This window comes from Polypterus senegalus, chromosome 2 (assembly GCF_016835505.1).
Source record: "Polypterus senegalus isolate Bchr_013 chromosome 2, ASM1683550v1, whole genome shotgun sequence".
Classification (NCBI taxonomy): Eukaryota; Metazoa; Chordata; class Cladistia; order Polypteriformes; family Polypteridae; genus Polypterus; species Polypterus senegalus.
In genome coordinates, this window is record NC_053155.1 from 18,650,240 (window position 1) to 18,673,911 (window position 23,672).

Genomic DNA, 23,672 nt, shown 5'->3' on the forward strand with positions numbered 1-23,672 from the left:
GCCTCCCTGGTGAGCTTGCATCCTGCTAATTTTTCCCCCAGGTAACTTAAATAAATGTCAGCCTTTGCCTGGCACTTCTGCACTCTCGCTCTGTCCTACTGCTGGAGGATCAATCGGTAGGTACCCTCTCAAAATTGTATGAGTTGAATGTAAGCAGAGTTTTATTTGAAGTAAGAAGTGTCTGAGTTCACAGCACCATATTAAATGGCACTGAGTTACCTCCATTCAGGCCTTACAGGCTGTAGGACTTGTAAGCAGTGTCTAATTTTAGGTGTATTTGCATGTAATGTGAGAAACACCTATTGAGATAGCCACTTATGTCTGTCTGGCTGTCCACATGAAACAACTCTGACCCTGGTGGCCTGATGTTTTGTTTTTTTTAATTTGACACTCTTATTCTTCTAAGAAATTTGTACAGACAGTTTAGCTTTCCTTGAGAGATATCAAACAGATTGCTGTTTACAAAGTTTTGAAATTTCAAAAAATGTTCTTCCATTGAAAAGATCTGGCAAATCTACAATACGGTAGGACAAAACATTTCATAAAACTGGACTGTGTTTGGACTTGTTGCGAGTGTTTATTATTTATCGTTTAGTGATTAAAGTTTAGTCGGGTTTTTATTTGCATTTGTGTTTAAGTAATTATCACCTTTGAGGTTATTTGGATGGGGTTTTGCATGTGTGTTATTTGTTAATGGTTTTTGTTTAGTATATTCTTTATTATTATTTCATTTGAACCTCTGTATTACGTGTTTCTCAGTACGAGTGTGATTGTAAACGACGTGGCCAGGCTAGGTGCATTTCTGTGATTCCCAACATAAAGAAATCACCAAGTTAGAATCAGGGTACCTTGTGGCTGCTAGAACTTGTGAACTCTGTAATAAAAATGTGGGGACACGGTTTGGAACGTATGGGCAGATTTCACACAACAGTTCGAAAGTGCTCTTCTTCAGACACATTTAATAAAATTACCAGAAGACTTTGTGGACTTCAAATCTTGAGTTGATGTTTTTTTGGACAATCTTTGTGAATGGAATGGGCAAGCTTATTGGTCTAAACGGCCTTCTCTCATCACAACTTTCAGAACACTTCATGTTTTGAACCAAGAGATCCAGTTTGTTGTGCAGAATACTTTAAAAAAGTGTTTAGTTGCTAAAAACTGAATAAACCGTTCTTAATGTTTACAGATTTGTAGTCTGATGTAATACTTCTGCGGTGGGTTGGCACCCTGCCCAGAATTGGTTCCTGCCTTGTGCCCTGTGTTGGCTGGGATTGGCTCCAGCAGACCCCCGTGACCCTGTATTCGGATTCAGCGGGTTAGAAAATGGATGGATGGATGGATGTAATACTTAGAATATGTAGCTTAAGAATACTTTTTCATTACTTTTAGGAACTGATATATAGCCTAGTCCACAAAAAGGGGGTAACAAGTTAAATATGTTTAAATTAAATTGTGACCTGAAAAAAGAACCTCTGTTTTTTATTGTTCATCAAAAAAGGGAAAACAGTTTCTTCAGGAAACTTTTATTTTTAAATAATAGTCATTTTGTAACCCACTTAGTCTTGAACACAGTTGAGTGGGTGCTGGAGCCTTTCCCTAAAAGTTAAATATTTGAAAAAAGCGTCTGTAGCTTAGAGTGTGTTTTAGCTATTTCACATTCCTGAGCTCTTCTACTTTTAACAAAAAAAAATTATCATTAAGAAGTAAAGTCAGGTTGTACGTTTTTCATGTGGCATACTTACGCATAACTAATCTGCCAACTAAATAATTCACTTATATGTAAGTATTTGCATATAACCATTCAGAACATCCTCATATATACTTTAAATTAAATCAAGTAACACAACACTTTTCAAAAGATTAAAGATTTTTATTTTCTCATCTGAGCATTTGATCGTTTGCTTTGACCACTTAATTAGTTTTTTGGAACCACACTGCAAAAAATGAAGTCTAAACAAGTGGAACGTACTTATATCATGTGTGGTCGGGAGGTGGAAGGACAGACTGGAAACAGTTGAAATTTTGAGAAGCCAAACGGGTCGTCCCTATTAATTGTTGTGAGATGAAACAAGCAAAATAAAGAAAATTAATGAAAACATCGTCTATGCGCTTATCCCAATCAGGGATTTCTTCCTTCTAAGGGCTCTTTCGAAAGTCACATGCTCCAGCGAGCGGCTTGTTCCGGTCTCCCAGCAAAAGACGGCATTCTCTTTTTCTTCTTTTATAGCGCAACCACCGGAAGGGGCGGAGTTAAGTGCACTTACTGGGTGGCTTCTCGGAGCTGTGAGGGAAAAGGAACAACAGGACAATGTCAGCGGTAGCCCCACTCTCGTCTTGGCAGGTTATTGTGTACTTTTACCCGGCCCTTAGAGGAATCCTTCCACGCCCATGCATGACACATAGCATCAAATCTTGTTTTCCTTATTGTAATAATTATTGACTTATCAGAAAATCTGTATTTATGATTTTTTTTACCTTACTTTAAGAAATCTTGTCAAGTAAATTTTGCTTACCCCTTTGGCAGATATTTTTGCTAAAGAAAAGCACAACAACCCCCATTTAACTTTTTTGTCTAGTTTTTCTATATGCATTTTTTTGCAGTGCACTTTTGAAAAGAAACAAAGGGTGCACATGTAACCCCTTTTTTATACAGGTTCATGTTAGCGCCAGATGATGGGCTTTGTGTTGTGTAACTCTGTCTTATCTGGTGAAATAAACTCAACCACAGATCACCATTCAAATCCACTTTTAACTTTATTGCCCATTTCTAGCTAAAAATTGTAGCAAACAAAATAACCAGAATATTTGAATTATTCTCAAACGTACTTATCTGGAGACTGCTGGGCTCAAAATCTCATCTCAGAAAGTCTTTCATTTTGAATTATTTAAACTCTGTATCATTATTGTGTTGAACCTTATATCCTTTAGAACCCTAATAGACAGATTGCTAGACACATTTTTGGAATTTTGTAATAACGATGAAAAGAGACTGTAAAAAAAAACAATAGTAATCTTAAGATTATTGATTATTTGTTATTATTTTGTTGTGATGCCATTATTGTTAAATTTACGTTAACAAGGGTCAAAGTAGAATGCATACAGCAAAAATAAATAAATAAATACAAAAAGGAGTAGGAGAGAGGAGATTGTCACCCAGACAGTACGTCTGTAATCTTCTATATAGGGATTATGTGGTTTTGAGACTCATGGAATTAAAATATTTTGATTTTGTCTTGAACCCATTTTGAAAAAATGTTCATTATTAAATCCATTTTGTTGTGATGTCATTATTGTTAAATCTATGTGAAGATGGGCCTTTTAAACTGGGATACAAGCTGCACAAAAAATAAATAGGCAAAGAACAGCAGAGTGAAGATTGTCACCCAGAAAAGACATCTGCATTTCCGAAGAAACTGGCATTATGAAAATCTCTGTGGACTGAAGAAAAATTTGAAGAAGCCATGCACCCAGACTTGAAGAGTTTCATCTTCATCTTCATTTGTATCCTTACAGAAAGTATTTTTAAAATAACCATTTATTTCCTGTTTTTGTTGCTACTATTTTACTGTGTTTTATTCATTTTGCATTATAGTAATATTGATTTTATTTTGTTTAATTGGGTAAAGAGTATATTGTTTAAGACCACCCAGTGTGGGTCGTTGACCATGTCCCACCAGAGATTAATGACTGAGAGAACATGTTTCCAAAAATTAAGAGCGGTGAGCAGGCACCTGCTTTGGTGATTGGCACAGGCATGGCTCAAGTCCGAAGATAAACGTTTGGTCTGCTTATGCTGGGGTAGTAAGTCTCTTTGCTTGAAGAAGCTGTCCATGTGCAGTTAAAGCTGTGCACATGGGTTTCTGTAAAGCAGCTTTATTAAAGTACAGGGAAATTTCTGTGATAATACATGTGCCATACAGGCCTTTTTGTCCCAATTCTGACACCCCTTTATACCTGCAGTGGGTGTCACATTTTCCACCCCAAAACGTATTTTATATTGATTGACAATGCTTAACCTGTAGCAGTGATGATCCCACATTTTATTGTTGAAGAGGTGACTTTATGCAGCATAGCCAAACAAAGAATCCTAAATGGGGAGTAAAATCTATTGATGTACATGGTGAGTCATAATTGACCCAAAGGACATGGCAATGTTTAAAATGTTGCAGCTATGCAAAAATGTGACGTTTGGTAACTTTTAGCTTTATGTAAAGTTAGGTCACTTTACTAGAAACCTTCATTTCTAATGTGAAATTGTGACACTTGGAATATTTTAATACGTCGTGAACAAGCAAACGACCCAAAATACCAAGGAAAATCCACTTAAGCAAATGTTGGGTCAAAACTGAACCCATAGCTATAGGATGGTAAAAAAAAAAGTAATATCATTTGCAGATTATGGGATGTTTAAATTTTTTAACAGTCCATTGATTTGAGAAAATGTAGGAAATTCACCCAGTCTCCTCTTGTGTACTTGTACTGACTTCAAACAAAGTGCTGGTTTAAATTTGACATCCTGACACAAATCTGACAAGAGTATTGTATGGGTTAAATCTGTGCCCTCTTCAAAAGTTCTAAAGTACCCTGACAGTAAAGAAGCACAGTTTTTCTTTTATTCCTGGACCCCTTTTCCATATTTTTGCCATAAAAAAAGTAACAATTCTTCTGTCAAAAGATGTGATGTGCCATTTTCAAATATTTGAGAACAGCATCTTTCATCAATAAAAAATAATGAAAAATTCATTGCATTGCTAAAATGACACTCTGTGGACAAATACCATGAGACTTGCAGGAAAACTATAAGCGTTGACGACTATGCTGACATGAACGATGGGACTGACAACACAAATACAAGTTTTACTTTAGTAAATTTAATGGAATGCCTTTATGCCTATGAGACTATAGGTATGGTCTACTTTAAGATTTTATTAATAATATTAACATGACTCGCTTTCTAATTCTAAAGTGTGGTTTCAGTACAGCGCCACATAATAGAGTGAGGACTAGGTGACAAAGAGGTGACATCACCAGGTAGTGCTCTGCTTCATTTACAGCCTGTCCTTGTCCCTGCAGGTAATGGAGTTAGTCCTTTACATCAAAACACTGACAAGGTGGCTGAGTCTGAGTGTAGTTAGAATACAGATGTTGCTGGTTTGGACTGACAGTTATCACAGAGTAAATCTTTAAACTGAGAACATTCAGGGTTTTTGTGTGTGAGCCCATGACAGAACACAGCCTTTGCACTATGGTTGGGAGTGAGATGTTGTTGCGGACCCAAACAGTAGAGTCAAGGCTGGAGAAGAGTGAGAGAGAGGCCAGCTGACATCGCCTGAAATCGTGCTGCTCTGCTTCACTTACAGCCTGTTCATGCGCCTAAAGATAACAGAGTTTCTCCATTAGGTCATGTTGATAAGGAAGCTGATGCTGAGGGCTGTTAAAATCCAGTGGTTGTGGGTTTGTGGAAAGCCGCCAGCAGTCACCACAATGTAAATATGCAAACTGAGAAGGCTCATTATGTTGTTATGATGTCCAACTTTAATGAATTTTTGAGTACATTCCCATGCAGTAACTATCTGTCTGTCAAGGGATTACAGTGAACCCTCATTTATCATGGTTAATGATAAATGAATTTTCGAGAAGTAGGATTCTTTATTTATAAATCGAATATTTTCGCAGTTAGAGTATAGAAAACCTGTTTACGACCTTCTAAATACGTTTTTTAACATTATTAAAGCCCTCTAGACATGAAATAACACCCTTTAGTCACCATTACACTCGTATTACCCAATATATTAGACAAAATAAGAGAAAATAAGACATATTAGACGTTACAAATATCATATTACTAGGCGCACCCACCTTTTAAAGCGACCGACTTTTATCCTCAATTTTTGTGCGCTCCATGTGTACATCAGGCATGTAAGTGTAGGAAATGAGAACATCAAAGTGCCCATTCATAACATCTCCCGAAAACCTACGTTTTTTTTTTAATCCCCTCAAGTGCCTGTCCAAAGTCGTACAATGTCAGCCCGAATCTGTACCGCTAAAGACGGAGTTTCATGCACTAAATAAGCTATAGATGAGAATAAGCAAGCACCATCTCCCCTGATATTTACTACGCGGTGAGACATTTGTACTCCACCAACATTATTTCCAGAGACATAATTTTTTCTATTTTTCCAGCGCATTGCGCACAAAAGCAAGGGAACGATGAGAGCACCAGAACTCTGCTCACATCGTGTCGCTTCGTACCTCAAGCCGCAAGTAGTAAGTCTGTAATAAGCGGAATACCGCTACGCTTTGCACTCATGGGACGGAAGGACAATCCCGAACGCTTTTATATAGTAGATTATTGTACTGTACATTTAATTGCACACAACCACTAACCTATGAAGGCACGACCTCAGTAAGAGAGTCTTCAGAGGTGGTGCAGTATCTTCAGCAGGTGCGTTGTTGTCTTCTTCCGCTGAAGGATTACTAGGAGTAGGCAGTGGGTGTCTGGGTGCACGGCTGAAGAACATCTTGATAGGCAGTTGCTGGCGCTGTCTTTTCATATGCGTGAGTAGGCTTTTGTAGGGTATTGCCATCTTTAATCATATCCAAGAGTTTCACCTTCTCCTGGATAGTAAGAATCTTCCTCAGGCGCTTAATTTTATTGTCAGAAGGCTTAGAAAAAGCAGCACGTTTAGGAGCCATCGTAGGGCTTAGATAAAAGTTCTCAGAAAGCGCATGCGTAGTGACGTAAGCGTGTTTGAGAAAAAAATCGCGATAGAGTGAAGCCACGAAAGTCGAAGCATGATATAGCGAGGGATCACTGTATATAGTTTTGAATTCAAAATATGGGGTTTGATTTTTGTCTAGAATCTGTTTTGAGAAAATTCATTATTTAATCACATTTTTTGTGTCACCATTTCTGTTTTCCATTTAGGCGCTGCTATGTTAAGTTTCTATTATTGCAATCTCCTTACAGATCTTGCCCAGAATCCCCCCGGTGTGCTCCTTTGTGAATTTAATCTGGAGATGATAGAAAGATTATCTGAGGTGTTTCTCGGTTATCCAGTCTTTACAAATGAAGTTTGTTTTGCTTCATTAAAAGATCATTATTTAGATTTTATGGTTTTTCAAATTCCCACTATTCTTTTTGACTCAGAATTTTCCAATCACATTTTGGCTTTGGCAAAAAAAATCTTCTGGACTACTGGTTCTGAGGTTAGCTTCTTCCTTGACTTACTACTCTCCTAGTGATTTTAATTTCCCTTCTACTGTTTGTTGCAAGTCATTATAGATGTGTGCGTGTATGTGTGAGCTCATGACAGAACACTTGGCGTAGTCAGCAGCCTTTGCACTGTGGTGGGAATGGAGTGTTGTGTCGGTGCAGAGCCACACAGTAAAGTGAGGCTGAATAGGGAAACCACTCAGGTTACATCACTAGGAAGCTCTCTGCTTACAGCCTGTCCTTCTGCCCAGAGATTAGAGAGTTACTCTTTAGCTTAAGCTGACAGGGTAGCTGAATCTGATGGTTGTTGGAATCCAGAGTTTGCTGGTTTGCAGTTGGCGCCAACAGTTACCACAGTGCAAATCTGTGAACTGTGAAGCTTTGCTTCATGTTTGTGAACCCACAATAGAATAAAAGAGTTTATGTCAGCTTATCAAAATTTATTTTTAGATGTAGAACAAAGTTCATTCTAAATTCCTTGAGAACTTTTTTTAGTTTTAAAGACACTATAAGAATACAGAAAATGAAATGAATTGACAAGAGTGGCCGACATACAGTGTTAGAAGTGCTTATTCAAAGGTACTGAGACTTTATGCTTTTGTTTCAATCATTGTCACTTTCTACATGAATTTTCAATGTGCAATGTTTCCAGAATAGGAAAAATGTAACCAAATTCAAAGCACTTACGTAGATGAAGACTACTCAAGATGGTAACCTTTCACAAATCCAATTTTAAGGAATGTTTAAAGGAGCAAAGCACAATTTTGCACAAAAGTCATAACCATTTCTAAACATCTGTTCTTGCTTTCCTCAGGATTTATATCACCATGTCCAATCAAAGCAGCACATCTGTGGTGGAATTTGTGATTGTTGGTTTTCCAGGATTCAGGGACATCGAAAGCAGGAAAACTCTACTGACCGTCTTCCTAACTGTTTACCTCTGCATTTTGTTAGGAAACATTCTCCTGATTCTAATATTCACATCAGACAAATCCCTTCATACGCCAATGTATGTTCTGGTTTGTGGATTGGCCATCTTAGACATTGTCATTACCACTAACACCATTCCAAGCATGCTGGTGCTATTCATTTTAGGATCCAGGTCGGTTTCATTTGTGGCCTGCTTCACGCAGACAACTTTCTACTTGAGTCTGTTCTGTACCGAATCTTTCATCCTTAGCTTGATGGCGTATGACAGATATATAGCAATCTGCAACCCATTCCACTATCCCAACTTAATGAACAATGGCCGTGCTATTAAACTGATTGTGTGCTGTTTGATGGCTGGGTTGCTTTGCGCAGCACTAAGTGTGGGTCTAGCTCTCAGGTTTCCCTTTTGTGGACCGAACAAAGTTAATCAGTGTTTTTGTGATTATTCCTCTGTTTTGATGTTGGCCTGTGGAGACATCACAGTGACAAGTTATGTGGGTCTCACCACCGGTCTGAGTGTACTGCTATTCCCGCTGATATATATTCTGTTTTCTTATATGCGTATCATATCTTCTGTTCTCAAGATTAGCACCTCCGAAGGACGCCTGAAAGCTTTTTACACCTGTGGGACTCACTTGTTGGTCATTTCTGTCTTTTACTTTGTGGCTGCTAGCGTCTTCATCTCCTACCGAATTCCTGGCACCTCTGTGGATATGAGAATCATGGGAGCGATAATTCAGAATGTGTTTCCTGCTCTCATGAACCCAGTCATTTACTGCCTAAGGACCAAAGAGATCAGAGACAGCCTTGTTAAGACACTCAGAAAGTGTAAAGTCTTGCCTCAAAATATGTAAAGATAACATCCTGGGTTCATTGGGAGAAATGAAATGATTTAAGGCTTGGGTGCAGCTTGTTACATGGTTGACCATGATATTCTACTACACAAACATGCTGTAATCAATATTCTGTGCTATCATCAATACTCTGTGCTATCATCATTCTTAGTTTGTTCAGTTCATATTCATAAAATCATTTTGAATTACCTAGTTAAGGGTAAATCTCATATAAATGTCAGAAAATGTATCTTCTTTTACAGAATCATGAATGGCTGGAATAAAGCACCAAGTAGTGGGGGAGACAGCAGAACTCAGAGGTCCAACAGATCTCATCCTTATCATATTTTACAGAATTTAGGTGATAAAGATTATGGGTTGAATGGCCTACCTCATCATAATTCTTCTTACATTTCTCTATGTCAAAGTGAGATGATACTCCCTTTTTCTTTACTATAGTTAAATGGGTCAAACTTCAGAGTTCAATGCTGGTGACATTTTTTTTCTCTTTATGCAGTCATATCAAAAATTAATTACCCCCCACATAAATGATTAACTTTTTTAACATACAGTGGTATCTTGATATACGTCCGTTTTGGAATAAGTCTAACTTGGTATACGTCCTGTTTGGACGCAAAACATTTTGCTTGGTATACGACCTTTGTTTGGAATACGACTCACATGCTAGAACACCGCGCGCTATCCTTGTTTACTTCTCTAGAGACAAAGCCACGACTGCCCATGAACATCAGGATGCCAGTTGCTAGCATTCAGTGAACAACCCGCGCTATAACTCTATGTGAATTTTCACGTGATTTTGTGTTTTTTCGCGTAAATTTGAATTGATTGTTGAAAAGTATGAAGGTGGCATGCGTAACCGGGACATAGCTACTACATACCGTATGCCGAGAACGACGGTATCTACGATTGTGAAAAACAACGACGTTATTAAAAAGTAAAGAGGGGTTAAATATTAATTTTCATCTAATTGCTTTTGTATTTATGTATTTTAGTATTATGCAGTGCTTAAATTATTTTATACAACACCATCAATGTATAATGTGCCAATAACGTAGGATTTTTTTTTCATGGGAACGGATTAATCATTTTCCCTTTATTTCTTATGGGAAAAATTCATTTGGTATACGTCCTGTTTGGTATAAGTCAAAGGATCTGGAACGGATTAAGGATGTATACTGAGGTACCACTGTATTTGAAAACACAAACATTAGGCCTTCCTACAGACAGTGCCTACATATAATGGTGAGATACTTGAACAAATACCACATCATAATTGACAATTCTCATAATCTAAATTAACAAAAATGCACCTTTGTCATGGAGAAAAAGTAAGTCTACACCTACATTTATCTACACTTCAAATCGATAAAATTAGAATCAGGTGTTCCAGATGAGGTGCCAATGATTAGAACCTTCTTAGGGAATGTGAGGGTGGAACCTGTCTTATTTAAAACTGCTGATATCTAGGATCCGGTGTTGTCTTTGCTTTTGATGTGTGTGGTGTCATCATGCTAAGATCTAAGGAGGTCTCTATGGACCCTCGGAAAGAAGGTTGTAGATGCCAAATAGTCTGGTAAGGGATTTAAAAAGATTGCCAAATTATTACAAATAAGTCTTCCCACTTTAAGGAAAATCATCTACAAGAAGCATCAATTTCAAATGACTGCTAAGCTATCCAGGACTGAGCTGTTCAGCTGAAGATTTGACCAGATGATACTAAAAAAATATCCAAGAACCCCAAAATGTCATGACAGGAGTGGCGGGTATCTCTTTTCTTTTTTCCTTGGTCCATGCATCTACATTCAGAAAGAATTCTGACTTGCATGCGAAGTGTACCAAGAAAAAGCTGTTCCTTACAGGAAAATCAATCTGCCATGGAACTTATAGCCAAAGAATCAGGACAGATGACTGAACGATAGAGTTGTTTGGCTACAGTAATGTAGTCATGTTAGGTGCAAACCAAAGACAGCATTCCAGGTGAAGATCCTCATATCAAAAGTGAAACATGGTGGTGGAAATATTATGATTTGAGGTTACTTTGCTGCCTCAGTGCCTGGGCAGCTTGCAGCTATCGAGTCAACTCGGCATCATATTGAACTGTGCTGGAGGAGAATATGAAGCCATCTATCCAAAAGTTTAAGTTGAACTGAAACTGGACCTTTCAACATGAAAATGATCCGACACACATGAGCAAACCATCCAAGTAATGGCTCTAACAAGGTAGTACATGCAGAAAAACCTACAAACAACTTGCAACTGAAGGAATACTACATGGACAAGTGGTCAAAAACTTCACTGAGTCGATGTCTGAGACTGGTAGGCAGTTATGCAAAACGTTTGCAAGAAGTCCTTTCTCCTAAAGGGGGCAAAAAAGTTTCTTAGGCCAAGGGCATGCTTACTTTTTGCCATTGCTATCTATTCTATTGATATTTTTATTGAAAAAATAATTGCATAGTAAAATTTCTCTTGTGTTTATATTCAAGCATATCACTTTTACTGGGTGCACTTACTTTTTCACATGACTGTATATTCCCATTAAGGTGTTAAATTTGGGAAAACTCTCTTCATTTTCACGTATATCCTTAAGACACTCAGATTTATTTATTAAGAAAGCCAGATTATATTTTCTTTGCTTCTTAAACTTGGGAAAAAAGGGAAGATGTTTTATAAAGATAGAATTCCCCAAATATGTAAGTATTGTTTGAAAAGCTTTGAACTTTAGTTTGGCTGAAGGCTTCAAAGGGTGTAGCAAAAAAAAACTTTCTTCCAACATTACTTTTACACTGAGAGAGGGTTTGTAAGTATTCCACAAAAGTTGGGACACCTGTAGGAATTGTCTGCATCAACATTCAAGGCTTACTTGACTTCCATTGCTGCAGAAAAGCTGCAAGTTGTTTCCTAAAAAAGATTGTTTTATATAACTTTATTTATTTGGTTTTCAGTTTTTGGTTATTTAATTTTTTTATTTTAGCTCTGTAACTTTGTACTATTTCAGGTTATTCGCTGGCTGCTTAAATTTCAATAAAAACTTGAATTGCGATTGAACTGGGATTTAAAAACTTGGACTGATAGTATGTGTAAACAAGAAGTCATGTGCAAAGAAATGATTTGTTGGTATACTCAAGCATTGGTCTCTTGTATTCACAATCTATAGTTTATGTGGGAAAATACAACAGGGATGTGCTATACAAATACCAAGCTAATGAGCTTTCAGCAAAAACAAAAAGATACAGACACCCCTTGGCGTGTAGTACCCACAAAATGCATGATAGTTATAGTGGTAACAGTGAAAAACAAATGACAGAAGAACATGCCATGTACCCTTCTGTGTGTTTATCATGAAGTATCTGATTTAATGAAATATTTGGAAATAATTAGAGGAGACAAAAGTGAAATTCTGAGAATTACTGATCTGTTCTGAACCACAAACCATGTGGATGATATCCTTGAAAATAAAAATTATTTTCAATGTATGAATGACCTGAGATGGCACATTGAAAAGAGTAGCATGCCATTAAACTAACAGCAAGTTCAGTTATTAACAAAATTAATTAAGTGATATTATTAGAATTAATTATTGCATCGATGTACTAATACTTTTACTTCAGTAGATTTTTTTAGTACTCTTTTCAAGTCTGGTCATACGTACTATAAAGGAATGTGTGGACAGATGGGCTGGTGAATACTGTCTCTCCCAGGCAGGAGGCCATTGGAACAGAAGGACAGAGAGAGATCGCCTCATAAAGAAAAGTATTCTCTAACTACGCTGGGTGGCCGAATCCCTCTGCTAAGACTGCTATTTGGACACTGACAAGGGTACATGGGAGTTGTTGTTGTGCTTGGCAGCCCAGTCAGGGTTCATGGGTGCCACTAGAGGAAATTACTGAAGACAGGCTCCCCTACTGGGGAAATGGTGTGCCTGACTCAGAAGTGCTTCCAGGTGGCAATCTTGTTGCACTAGAAGTACTCCTAGTTTCTGGTTAAAAAGGAATGCTTCAACTTCCCCAGGGGAAATAGAATCAGGAGTGAAATCAGGCAAAGCTCACCTGGGAGGAGCAGAGAAGACAATGAAAAAAAAATAAAAGAATCATTGTAATTTCTGGAGCATAGAAGACAACTGGTCATTAAATAAGCTTTAAAAACAAGGAGAGAAGGTGCATTCTGCATACTGATAATGACTGAATCAGGGATCTGAACCCAGGACACTAACCACTGACTTATAGTGTCTCCCACCTCTGGATCAGATTACTGCAATTCACTTTTAAATTATGTTTCTGTTTATACAACCAGCAGATTTCAACCCAAAGTATTCTGCCAGAGTACTGACAGAGACCAAGAATCTCTTGCTCTGCCTGGTTTCCAGTTGCATATTATATTATATTATATTATATTATATTATATTATATTATATTATATTATATTATATTATATTATATTATATTATATATTATCCATCCATCCATTTTCTAACCCCCTGAATCCGAATACAGGGTCACGGGGGTCTGCTGGAGCCAATCCCAGCCAACACAGGGCACAAGGCGGGAACCAATCCTGGGCAGGGTGCCAACCCACCGCAGGACACACACAAACACACCCACACACCAAGCACACACTAGGGCCAATTTAGCCAACTCAGCCTCTGTCTCGGATTAGCACAAATAATAGGGAATCTATGATTCTTAGCACAATGAGACAGGTCGCAAAATCAGCCGGAATGTTCAAGCAAATTATAGAAAAAACCCCGATGTAAATCCGTTCAGTAGTTCTCTTGTGTAAAGCGGACAGACGTACAGGCAGACAGACAAACATTGGATTTTATATTATATTATATTATATTATATTAGATTAGATTAGATTAGATTAGATTAGATTAGATTAGATTAGATTAGATTAGATTATATCAGGGTGAGCAATGTGGGGTCTCAATAAGCTGCAATGGCATCAGGTTTTGTTCCAAGCCAATTGCTTAATGAGAACTCATTGATTGCTGATGAAGCACTCAAGTGGCATTTTCTCATTCACTTCAGTGGTCTCACTTGTTAACAGTCCCCACTCTTAATTGCTTATCCTAGTCTTAAACAGCTGCATTCACTGTTTTTAATAGCTCCTTATTAGCAATAAGATGCAAATCACAAAGGAACAACCAGTCATCCATCTAATTTGCCTCCATTTCACATGTGTGCATTCATCAAAAATTATCTGGATTAATAAAATAGTTGTAAGGAAACTGAAGAGAAAAAAGTGAAGGACTGCCGAAACATTGGGGATGTGTCAGTCAAAGGTTTTTTGTCTGCCCGCGAGGCAATGGCACAGTCCCGCCGCATAACGTGTCCGTTGGCCAGAGGTTGATGTGGGAAGTATTTTAATCTGGCCACTGACCTGGCCATCATTTTCTTTTCTGTTTCCTACCCTCCAGGATAACCTGATACCAGCTACTGATCCGCAGCTGCTGGTCTGACCTGACAAACTATCTGTTCCTGACCTGAAGAAGGGAGCCAAAGCAGGATGACAGATAACTTTATTGCTTGTTTTGCTGTGCCTGTGTGTATTTAAGTGGTAGCACCTGTTAAAGCTCCTGAATAAAGCTGGTTTACCTGAAGCCTTTGGACTCAGCCATGTCTTAAGGGTGCAAGACAGTGACTCGTGTGTCACATGGTACCAGGAGTGAGGCACATAATGTCCCACTGCCACTGGAGCAAGATGAAGCTTCTGTGGGTGCTTCTACCCTTGCCCGTCCTAAGGATGTGCTGGTGAAGACGACTCCCTTGGATAACCCAGAATGTTTTCTGTTCTGCTTCGAACGTATGGCAACACTGATGGGCTGGAATGGGGAGGATAGGCAACTATTTTGGACACTTTTTGACCGAAGAGGATGAATATGCAGCTCAACTTCAGGTTCAGAATTTGGCCTTGCCACATCTGGACTTTTGCAAGTGTCTGCTGGCAGGAGTACAAAAATGTGTTACCAAGCTACCGCAGATGATTCAAAATGCTCTAGTATTTGTGATATTCAACCAATTCAGGTGGCACATGTCATTCTTCATTTCAGATCTCTACATTAGCTTCCTGTAGCAGCTCATTATAAGTTCAAGTCCTTGATGCTTGTCAACAGTCAGTGAGTCAGCACCTATATATATGTATATATATGGGGCTCACTCTGTGATATTTATATATACAGTATATTTATATTCTGGATTTGAATACAACATATTTACTTATCCAAAGCTTCCTTCCAATAAGCATCTTTGCAAAGGTCAGCCACAATACAAACAAATCAAACAAATTCTTCCTGCTTTCGTCCTCCAAGTTTTTTGCCCACTGACTCCCCGATCTGAGGTGGCAGGCTTTCTTTCAAAGTGAAACCAGGGTCAGTGCTTCTGGTGTCAGTGCATTGCTGGAGGGGAGTATTTCCGGTTTACGTGTCAAGCAGTATTGTCTCCTAACCTCTGCTGGTACCCAAGGACTGCATTTCCAATGAAAACCTGTGGGTATCCTGATTGGGATCAGCCTTGAGGAATGCAGCCACCTTCCTGGAATCCACATTGAGCCAATCCATCATTTATAGGGCATCCATTAGTTATAGAGATTATATGGCATTCAAGCCAGGTTGTGTCTCCATTCCAGCAGTCCTTCCTTTAAGGCATCCAGTCCAGGCAAAAGATTGTCCTCCATCCCGGCCCTGATGCCTGTCCTTTCTCTAGCGCACTTACAATAGATATGGAGACAGACACTTGTTAGTTCCTACAGTATTCTCCTTCTTGCTCTCTCAGGTCTTCTGATGGATAGCATTTGATGATGCCACCTCTGTGCAACATTAAATCTCAATCCAGACTCTTTTCTCGTGTAAACCCTAGCTGCAGGATGAGCTGCCCACCTTCATCTGAAATTCTGTCTTCCTCAATGTGTAAGAAGCTTTGGAGTCCCTCATATTCATTGAATTTCTGTCTGATATTAGCTAATAAGTTTTTGTAACCAAGGAAGTGGACCCGCTTGCATGTTGTTCTATGTGACAATCAGTTTGTCACCTTGTCCTGTAACACTTGATGTCAAACAGTCCCCAGACTAATGTTTTCTTGATTATGTTTTGTAAGTCGCTTTGGATAAAAGATTCTGCTAAGCAAATCCATGCAAATGTAAATGTACTATAGAGGTTATATGTTATACAGTATATAAGATTAGTAAGAAATTTACTTAATGTGTTTTATATTATATTACCTTAATTAATACTCAATTACTATATATTATTATAATAAAAACAATTTTTTTTAAACCTTAGTTTGGCTTAAATATACACATTATACTTAGGGCTTTGAATGAAGGGTCAAGCATGTTTAGGGATGTGTTCCTCAAAACAGCAGGGGGCTTCAGCTCTACAATAGGTAACCAAACCCGTTAAAGCTAAAGGGACTCGGCCCATTAACAAATTGCAGGATGAACCTTAATGGACCCTCTGGTCACTATTGACACCAGATCTCTCACCCCCTATGTCTAAGAAATATTAAATGTATAATCTGGAAATCTCCACCAGGTACTGAAAAAGAAGCCACAATTTATGAAGATAATTATCAATCATTAATTTAGCACCTTTCATGTGAACAACATGCCAAAGAATTTTACATAAAGACAGCATGCAAACCAACTAATTGTTTCTCTAGTGAGATTTGCACACAGCCTCCTTTTTCCCTGGGTACCACCACGGTGTAATAAATGCCTGTCTGTCTCATTCTGCCCTTCTGCTCGAAGATCAGCGGGTAGGTGCCCTCTAACAAAGGTATGAGCTTCTGCTTTTCATTTTGTAGTTTTCAGTTTGTGAAACCCTAAATATTTACAATCAAAACCCAAGTATAAGTCAAAAACTGCTCTCCTGTTTTAAACTAGTGTGTTCCAGCAATTGTTTGCAATGTCTAATTTTTCCATTCTGTGGATAATAATTCTTATTATCAGGAAAAGTAAGACTGCAGCTCATTTACTGCTCCGCAGACCTCTTTTCATATTCTGGCTTAGTCACCATCTCTAGTTTGCATGTCCTCTGTGTCTCTGTATGGATGCTTGCAGGATTTCCACTTCCACCGGTATACCAAGGACCTAAAAATTATACTGGCCAGTTCCTTTAAACTGAGATTGCGTGCACGTGACGGTGATGGACAGGGAATTCTGTCTCAGGCTTGTTTTTACCCAGTATGCATTGCTTCTTGCCATTGTGGACTTGATGGATGGATAAAGATTACCACACGTACAGGTTCAGATATAAAATATAAATACAGGAAACACAAGTGTTGAATTAGAATCAGGTACAATACACCAGAATGAAAAACAAAAGAACAAAATGCCACAAGGAAAACCATGAACAAATAGCATGATACAGGTCTGCAAATTTAAACTTGTAAACGATTTTTTGGTAACACTTTAGTTTAGGTACTTGAAAAGTGCATCTATTACTCATTTACTCTTATATAATGAAGATTTAATATTCACTTCTTTGGGTCTTCATAACACTTACAAAGCTTCAGTAAAATGTTCATTTGTCTCTGCAATGTGACGACTACCGCAACATCACTTTCGAGTGATCTAAGGTGGCTTAAATGAGACACATTTCTCTTGATATTACAGGTTTAGTATAAGAAAACTCTGCGAATCCTACATATTAACAAGTCGTTTTACCAGCATGTCAATACACCACACAGCACAGAGCTGAATAACTGATCTACTGATGCTTCTTCATAAGTATTATGGAGACCAAAGAAGCCTCTGTTAAGGTCTTGTTACCTAAGAGGAAATGAGTAACAGATTCATTTTTGCAGTACCTAAATTAAAGTGTTACCAAAAGATTTCAAAGTGAATATTTATTTTTATTTGCAATGATTAACACAATAAAAAATATAATTGAAATGTTTCCGTCTTGTCACATTTCAAAATTAAAAACCAATTTAATTTAAGTTTAACAAATGACACAATTTATTCATGCATAAAATATTGTTCTAAATCAATTTAACATAAAAATATTTAGTCAAGGGGCGGCATGTGGAGCAGTGGGTAGCGCTGCTGCCTTGCAGTTAGGAGAACCGGGTTCGCTTCCCGGGTCCTCCCTGCGTGAAGTTCTCCCCATGTCTGCGTGGGATTCCTTCGGGTACTCCGGTTTCTGTCCAAAGACATGCAGGTTAGGTGCATTGGCGATTCTAGAATTGTGCTTGGTGTGTGTGCTTTATTAAACTGAGCTTAATTTGAAGCAGCAACGCTTTATCTGGATCCACCCAGCTTGGTCTGATGATTGCTTTTGTCACCGAGCTTTAGCTTTTTTCTAGCTGGCCATTCCTGCAGAACCCAATGTCAGTTCTTGGCTCTGCTGTCTCCTCACATAGACTTTACGTGCTGCTACCCTCTGCTTTGACTCATCACCATGATTAATGCCAGGTACATTTTGACTTTATTGTTGACTAAAATAAGTATAGCATAGACTTTAATATTAGAAAATATTTAATTCAAACCAATCGTTTCATTCATTAACCTATCATTAAAATAAAATATTGATATTTAAAAAATTATAGTGCGAAATTTAATTAAAAAAAATATAATTGACTGCTAAAAATGTTCTTTGTGAAAAAATGTTATGTGAAGGAGAAAAACATTTGTCGTTTTGTGAATTCATTGCCAAAAACATATAACAATCACAGGAAATAATCAAAACAATGTTTTAGTGTATACCTAATTTTAATACAAATGAGCACTTAGATAGAGAGGGGGAACTGATAGAATGGGTCAGAATGTTAGGGTAAGTTAAATGTCTTCCTAAGCAAATGAGTTTTAATTTGCTTTTTACAAGAATGAATTGAGTTAGCTGATCTCATTAATTTAGGGAAGTCATTCTAAACTCCAGGCAGCAGTCACCCACTGAGCACAGGTCAGTCTGAGGAACAATGAGATGGCCGGCATTGGTGGACCTTGGTGAGTGGACAGGAGCAGAGCGATAGAGGAGGTTACTGGTGTAGTCCGGTCCAAGGCCATTTAAAGCTTTAAAAGTTATTAATAAAGTGAGGGCAGAGCAGGATATATATATATATATATATATATATATATATATATATATATATATATATATATATATATATATATATATATATATCTTTTATTGAATTTATTAAAAGCATGTAACATTCCACATAATCAAGTCAAACTTGACAAAACTATGTTCAATCCAACCTCCACCCATGAAAAAGGGAGGAAAGTCAACAGACAGAGTAAAACTATTGAGAGTAGTAAAGAGAGAAAGGAGTCTTTTCTCCCCAATATAAATGCTTATTCTAAAATGTTATTAATTAGATCCTGCCAGGTTTTTAAAAAGTTTTGAACAGATCCCCTAAGTGAGTATTTGATTTTTTCAGATTTCAAATAGTATATAACATCAGTTACCCACTGACTTAACAGAGGTTAGTTAGGATTCTTCCAGTAAAGCAAGATAAGTCTACGTGCCAATAGTGTAGTAAAGGCCATTACAGTTTGTTTGTCCTTCTCCACTTTAAGCCCATCTGGGAGTACACCAAACATGGCTTTAAATGTAAATCTAATACTTATTCACTATTTTAAATAAGAATAAATCAAACAAATAAAAAAGGACAGCTAATTAAACAATGAGACACGTTTAAGGGACAAAATGACTCATGTAATAACTTAGCAGTGTTTCTTAATCTAGTCTGTTTTAGTGTTTTCGAGACCCAGTCCATGATAACCATCAGATTGGGGAGATGCGGTCATGCAAACCATAGGCGACCCACTCCCATTGAATGCAACGGGCCCTGTGCGACCCAAAAGGCAGCAACCTGTGATTCAAAGTTTAAGAAGCTTTTGCCTGGAGAGCTCCATGTTCCCAAGCATAAAAGTCATAATAATTGTTCAGAATGCTTACTAGTAACTGTAATTGCCTTTATTTCACTGCTGACATGTAGACTTATCTTGCTCAACTGGAAGAATCCTTACTCACTTCTTATATTTTTTCGCTGATGAACTGATGTCTATATTACATGCCGCTCATGATGATTTCAATTTGTTTAGTTCCTGCACTCAAATGTGCATTCAGCATTTAATAAACTCTAAACTATTGAGGTCTCTCAGTTCTGCATCCAAAGCAGTTGTTTTGATGTCGCATATTAGAAACAAATTGAACAAAAAAATCATAACATTTTGTATTTTATAGTATACATTTTATATCTGCATTTGCCATATCTCATTCATGAGACTGCACTTTTTAATATGTTAGTTATATGCTGCACACAATGGAGTAGTGGCTCTGTGGCTAAGGATCTACACTGGTAATCAGAAGGCTGACTTCATATAAAAATGGGAAATTCTAAGGAAAAAGACAAAGAAGAATAAATTATATGCTGCACTGAGCTACGATTAACACTACATATTCTTATAGACTCTGAATCGAATAAATCATATAATTTGTTTAATCAGTCAAAATATGCAATACTACATGCCAGACATATAACTGCTCTTTAGAGTACTGTCTTTGTGGTACTCTCTGTGTTATATCATTAGTACCGTATTATTACTGATGTACAAAATTTTAATATTCATATTAATGATGCATTAATTGTGGCGGAGTTTATGCTCCAGAGGAATGATGCACTCGCCCTCAGAAGTACGAAGAGGTATAAATTATTGGTTTGAGTCGCCCAGCTACAGTGGCTTAGCTCGAGTTTGTGCCCCTCTGGGCGAGGCTTAAATTTGGTTCCCTCCAACATATCTGAATATGTTAACCTATTTAAATAGAAAATTAAAATGACATATAGAGAAAAATGAAGATACATTTTGCATCAATTTATTCATATATAGAGAAACAGCAAAACGTTTTCACATATAATTATTTATAAGCAACAACTAGAAAAGAATATAGTATAGACGCACTGATAAACCGTGTTTTAATTATTAGTTGAATATAATTATGTTGCGAAAACCAAAACCAGTGTTCTGCACAAGTGATAGGTGTGGATGTTTTTTGCACAGAGCAAGAACACATTTGGATTGATAACGAAACAAAATAATAAATTAGTTGTTTATCTTCCTAGAAAGTATTATTGGTGCAATATTTATGTTTATTTTGTTATTGCCTCATAAATTTCAATTGCTGTGTCTGATGCTGTCACAGAAGGACAGTCTAAAAATAATTTTTGAAAAAGTTGTGGATAAAAATCAGAGAATTTTACTTTTTTCATTCATGAGTGATATTTGTTTGAACCCTGCCACTTACACACGAATTGTACTGAGCCTTTTTGCCAATAATAACGCCCCCAAAAATGTGCTGCCCAGGGCAGACTGCCCCCTCTGCCCACCCTTAGCTATGCCAATGCCCCAGTAAGACTTTCTCTGTTCGCTGAATGGCTTTGTGTACCTACTGGGGACGACTCGCGACCTCGCAGCAAGTATGAAGGGATGTTTATTACATTAGCACGACAGTTTATCCTGGTGAAGCTTTTTCTATTTAGAGTAAATATTTTTTTGCACGTACGTTCAGTTTGCCACCATTACTATAATAGTACATTTAGCTCAAAAGTTTATCACCAACATGGGGGTGGGGGCGTGGAAAGTGGGTGGAGTCATCTTACAGGCCACAGAATGTCTCAGGTCGTCGAATTTGTCCGAGGCCTGAAACTGTCCTGACTGCACTTGGACTCTATTGCTGCCTTCTGCATCATTTGGCCATGTGGTGTCCTTGGGGAAAGGTCTGTAAGGTCAGTGTCATTTTTTTCTTGAGCTTCTCTTATCGCCTTCATCGATTTTCTGATGGCAGACTTGAAAGAATAGCGTGTTTGCATCAAGTTCTGTTTCCTTTTGGGGAAAACAGCAACAGAAGCTGTCACAATGCTTCGAGAGGCTTTCAAAGTAGAAACTTTGAGCCAGGCAAGAGTTTTTACCTTAAAGTGCTCAAGCGATTGCATGATGCTGTGCGGAGAAAACAACCCGAATGGCAGGGAGCAGGCGAGTGGCTTCTGCATCACGACAACACTATCCACCAACGCAACATTGAGTGTGTGGCAGTTTCTCACAAAATACTTCTGGGCTGGCAGGCTTGCTTTTCATTCTCCACAGATGGGGAAGGACGCAGGTTTGTATTCTGGTAGTCGAGAGTTTCAGGCTGATACACCAGATGGAAGTCATACTACTTATTGGCTGATTCACACTTTAATGGTGAAATATACAATTTTCAATACACATAAATAACAGATCTAAGTCAACCTAATGTCGAATACAGTGTTTAAGCAAATCTTGTAAAAATCCAATTTGTAGTAAATATTTAATGGACAAAATACAATTTTAAATAATATTCAAAATATTTGACTTTTTTTTAACATATCTTCCTTTTTTCAGGATTTTTATCGCCATGACCAATCAAAGCAGTCCATCTGTGGTGGAATTTGTGATTGTTGGTTTTCCAGGATTCAGGGACCTTGAGAGCAGGAAAACTCTCTTCATCCTCTTCCTGACCGTTTACCTCGGCATTTTGCTTGGAAACACTCTCCTTATTGTAATATTCACATTAGATAAATCACTGCACACCCCAATGTACGTCCTAGTTTGTGGACTGGCCGTCTTAGACATTGTCATCACCACTAACACCATTCCTAGCATGCTGGTGCTGTTCAGTTTAGAATCGAGATCAGTTTCATTTGCTGCCTGCTTCACGCAGACGACTTTCTACTTGAGTCTATTCTGCACTGAATCCTTCATCCTCAGCCTGATGGCGTATGACAGATACATCGCGATCTGCAACCCACTCCACTACCCCAACTTAATGAACAATGGCCGTGCTTTAAAACTAATGGTGTGTTGCTTGATGGCTGGGTTGCTTTGTGCAGCACCAAGTGTGGGTCTAGCTCTCAGGTTCCCCTTTTGTGGGCCCAATAAAGTTACCCAGTGTTTCTGTGATTTTTCCTCTGTTCTGATGTTAGCCTGTGGAGACATCATGGTGACAAGTTACATCGCTCTTTCCATTGGATTGAGTGTACTGCTATTCCCGCTGATATATATCCTATTTTCTTATGTGCGTATCATATCTTCTGTTCTCAAGATTAGCAGCTCTGAGGGACGCCTGAAAGCATTTTACACTTGTGGGACTCATTTGCTGGTCATTTCTGTCTTTTACTTTGTGGCTGCTAGTGTCTTCATCTCCTACCGAATTCCTGGCACTTCTGTGGATATGAGAATCATGGGTGCAATCGTTCAGAATGTGTTTCCTGCTCTTATGAACCCAGTCATTTACTGCCTAAGAACCAAAGAGATCAGAAACAGCCTTGTGAAGACACTCAGAAAACGTAAAGTCTTGCCTCAAAATATGTAAAGATGAAATTGCTGTGTTCTGTGGGAGCAGTAAGTGGCCCAAAGAATGATCTCTGGAAACATTACCTGATACTTTCTACTTGACTGTCATGAATACAAAAAAATCTGAAAAAATAAATTAAAAGCAAAAATATAGACATTGTATAGCAGCTAGCTTTGTATGCATGCCATCCATGAAAATCTTCGGCAGCATGGCAGTTACCAGTATCATCCCACATTTCCAGGGTTACTCATGGCCCATCATCCCTATGTGTTCTTTGATTTTTGTTCATTGTGATCTGTTTGTGTATTTAAGGTTGGTCTGGAAAGAGTGAATGTGGTTTTGCCTTTGAGTCTGC

At 38.0% G+C, this 23,672-nt stretch overlaps 2 protein-coding genes across 2 annotated transcripts; both read left to right on the top strand.

The window, feature by feature from the left end:
• Positions 1 to 8,043: 8,043 nt before the first annotated feature.
• Positions 8,044 to 9,000, top strand: LOC120524304 (olfactory receptor 10A3-like). The gene has a single exon (XM_039746166.1). It carries the CDS (start codon positions 8,044 to 8,046, stop codon positions 8,998 to 9,000), a length of 957 nt encoding a protein of 318 aa, XP_039602100.1.
• A 13,378-nt stretch (positions 9,001 to 22,378) lies between these two features.
• On the top strand, positions 22,379 to 23,335 carry LOC120524305 (olfactory receptor 10A3-like). The gene has a single exon (XM_039746167.1). The coding sequence runs from the start codon at positions 22,379 to 22,381 to the stop codon at positions 23,333 to 23,335; it is 957 nt and encodes a 318-aa protein (XP_039602101.1).
• Positions 23,336 to 23,672: the final 337 nt, after the last annotated feature.

Excerpts from the sequence above, each read along its gene's own strand:
- LOC120524304 (XM_039746166.1), top strand. The coding sequence starts at position 8,044 with ATGTCCAATCAAAGCAGCACATCTGTGGTGGAATTTGTGATTGTTGGT.
- LOC120524305 (XM_039746167.1), top strand. The coding sequence starts at position 22,379 with ATGACCAATCAAAGCAGTCCATCTGTGGTGGAATTTGTGATTGTTGGT.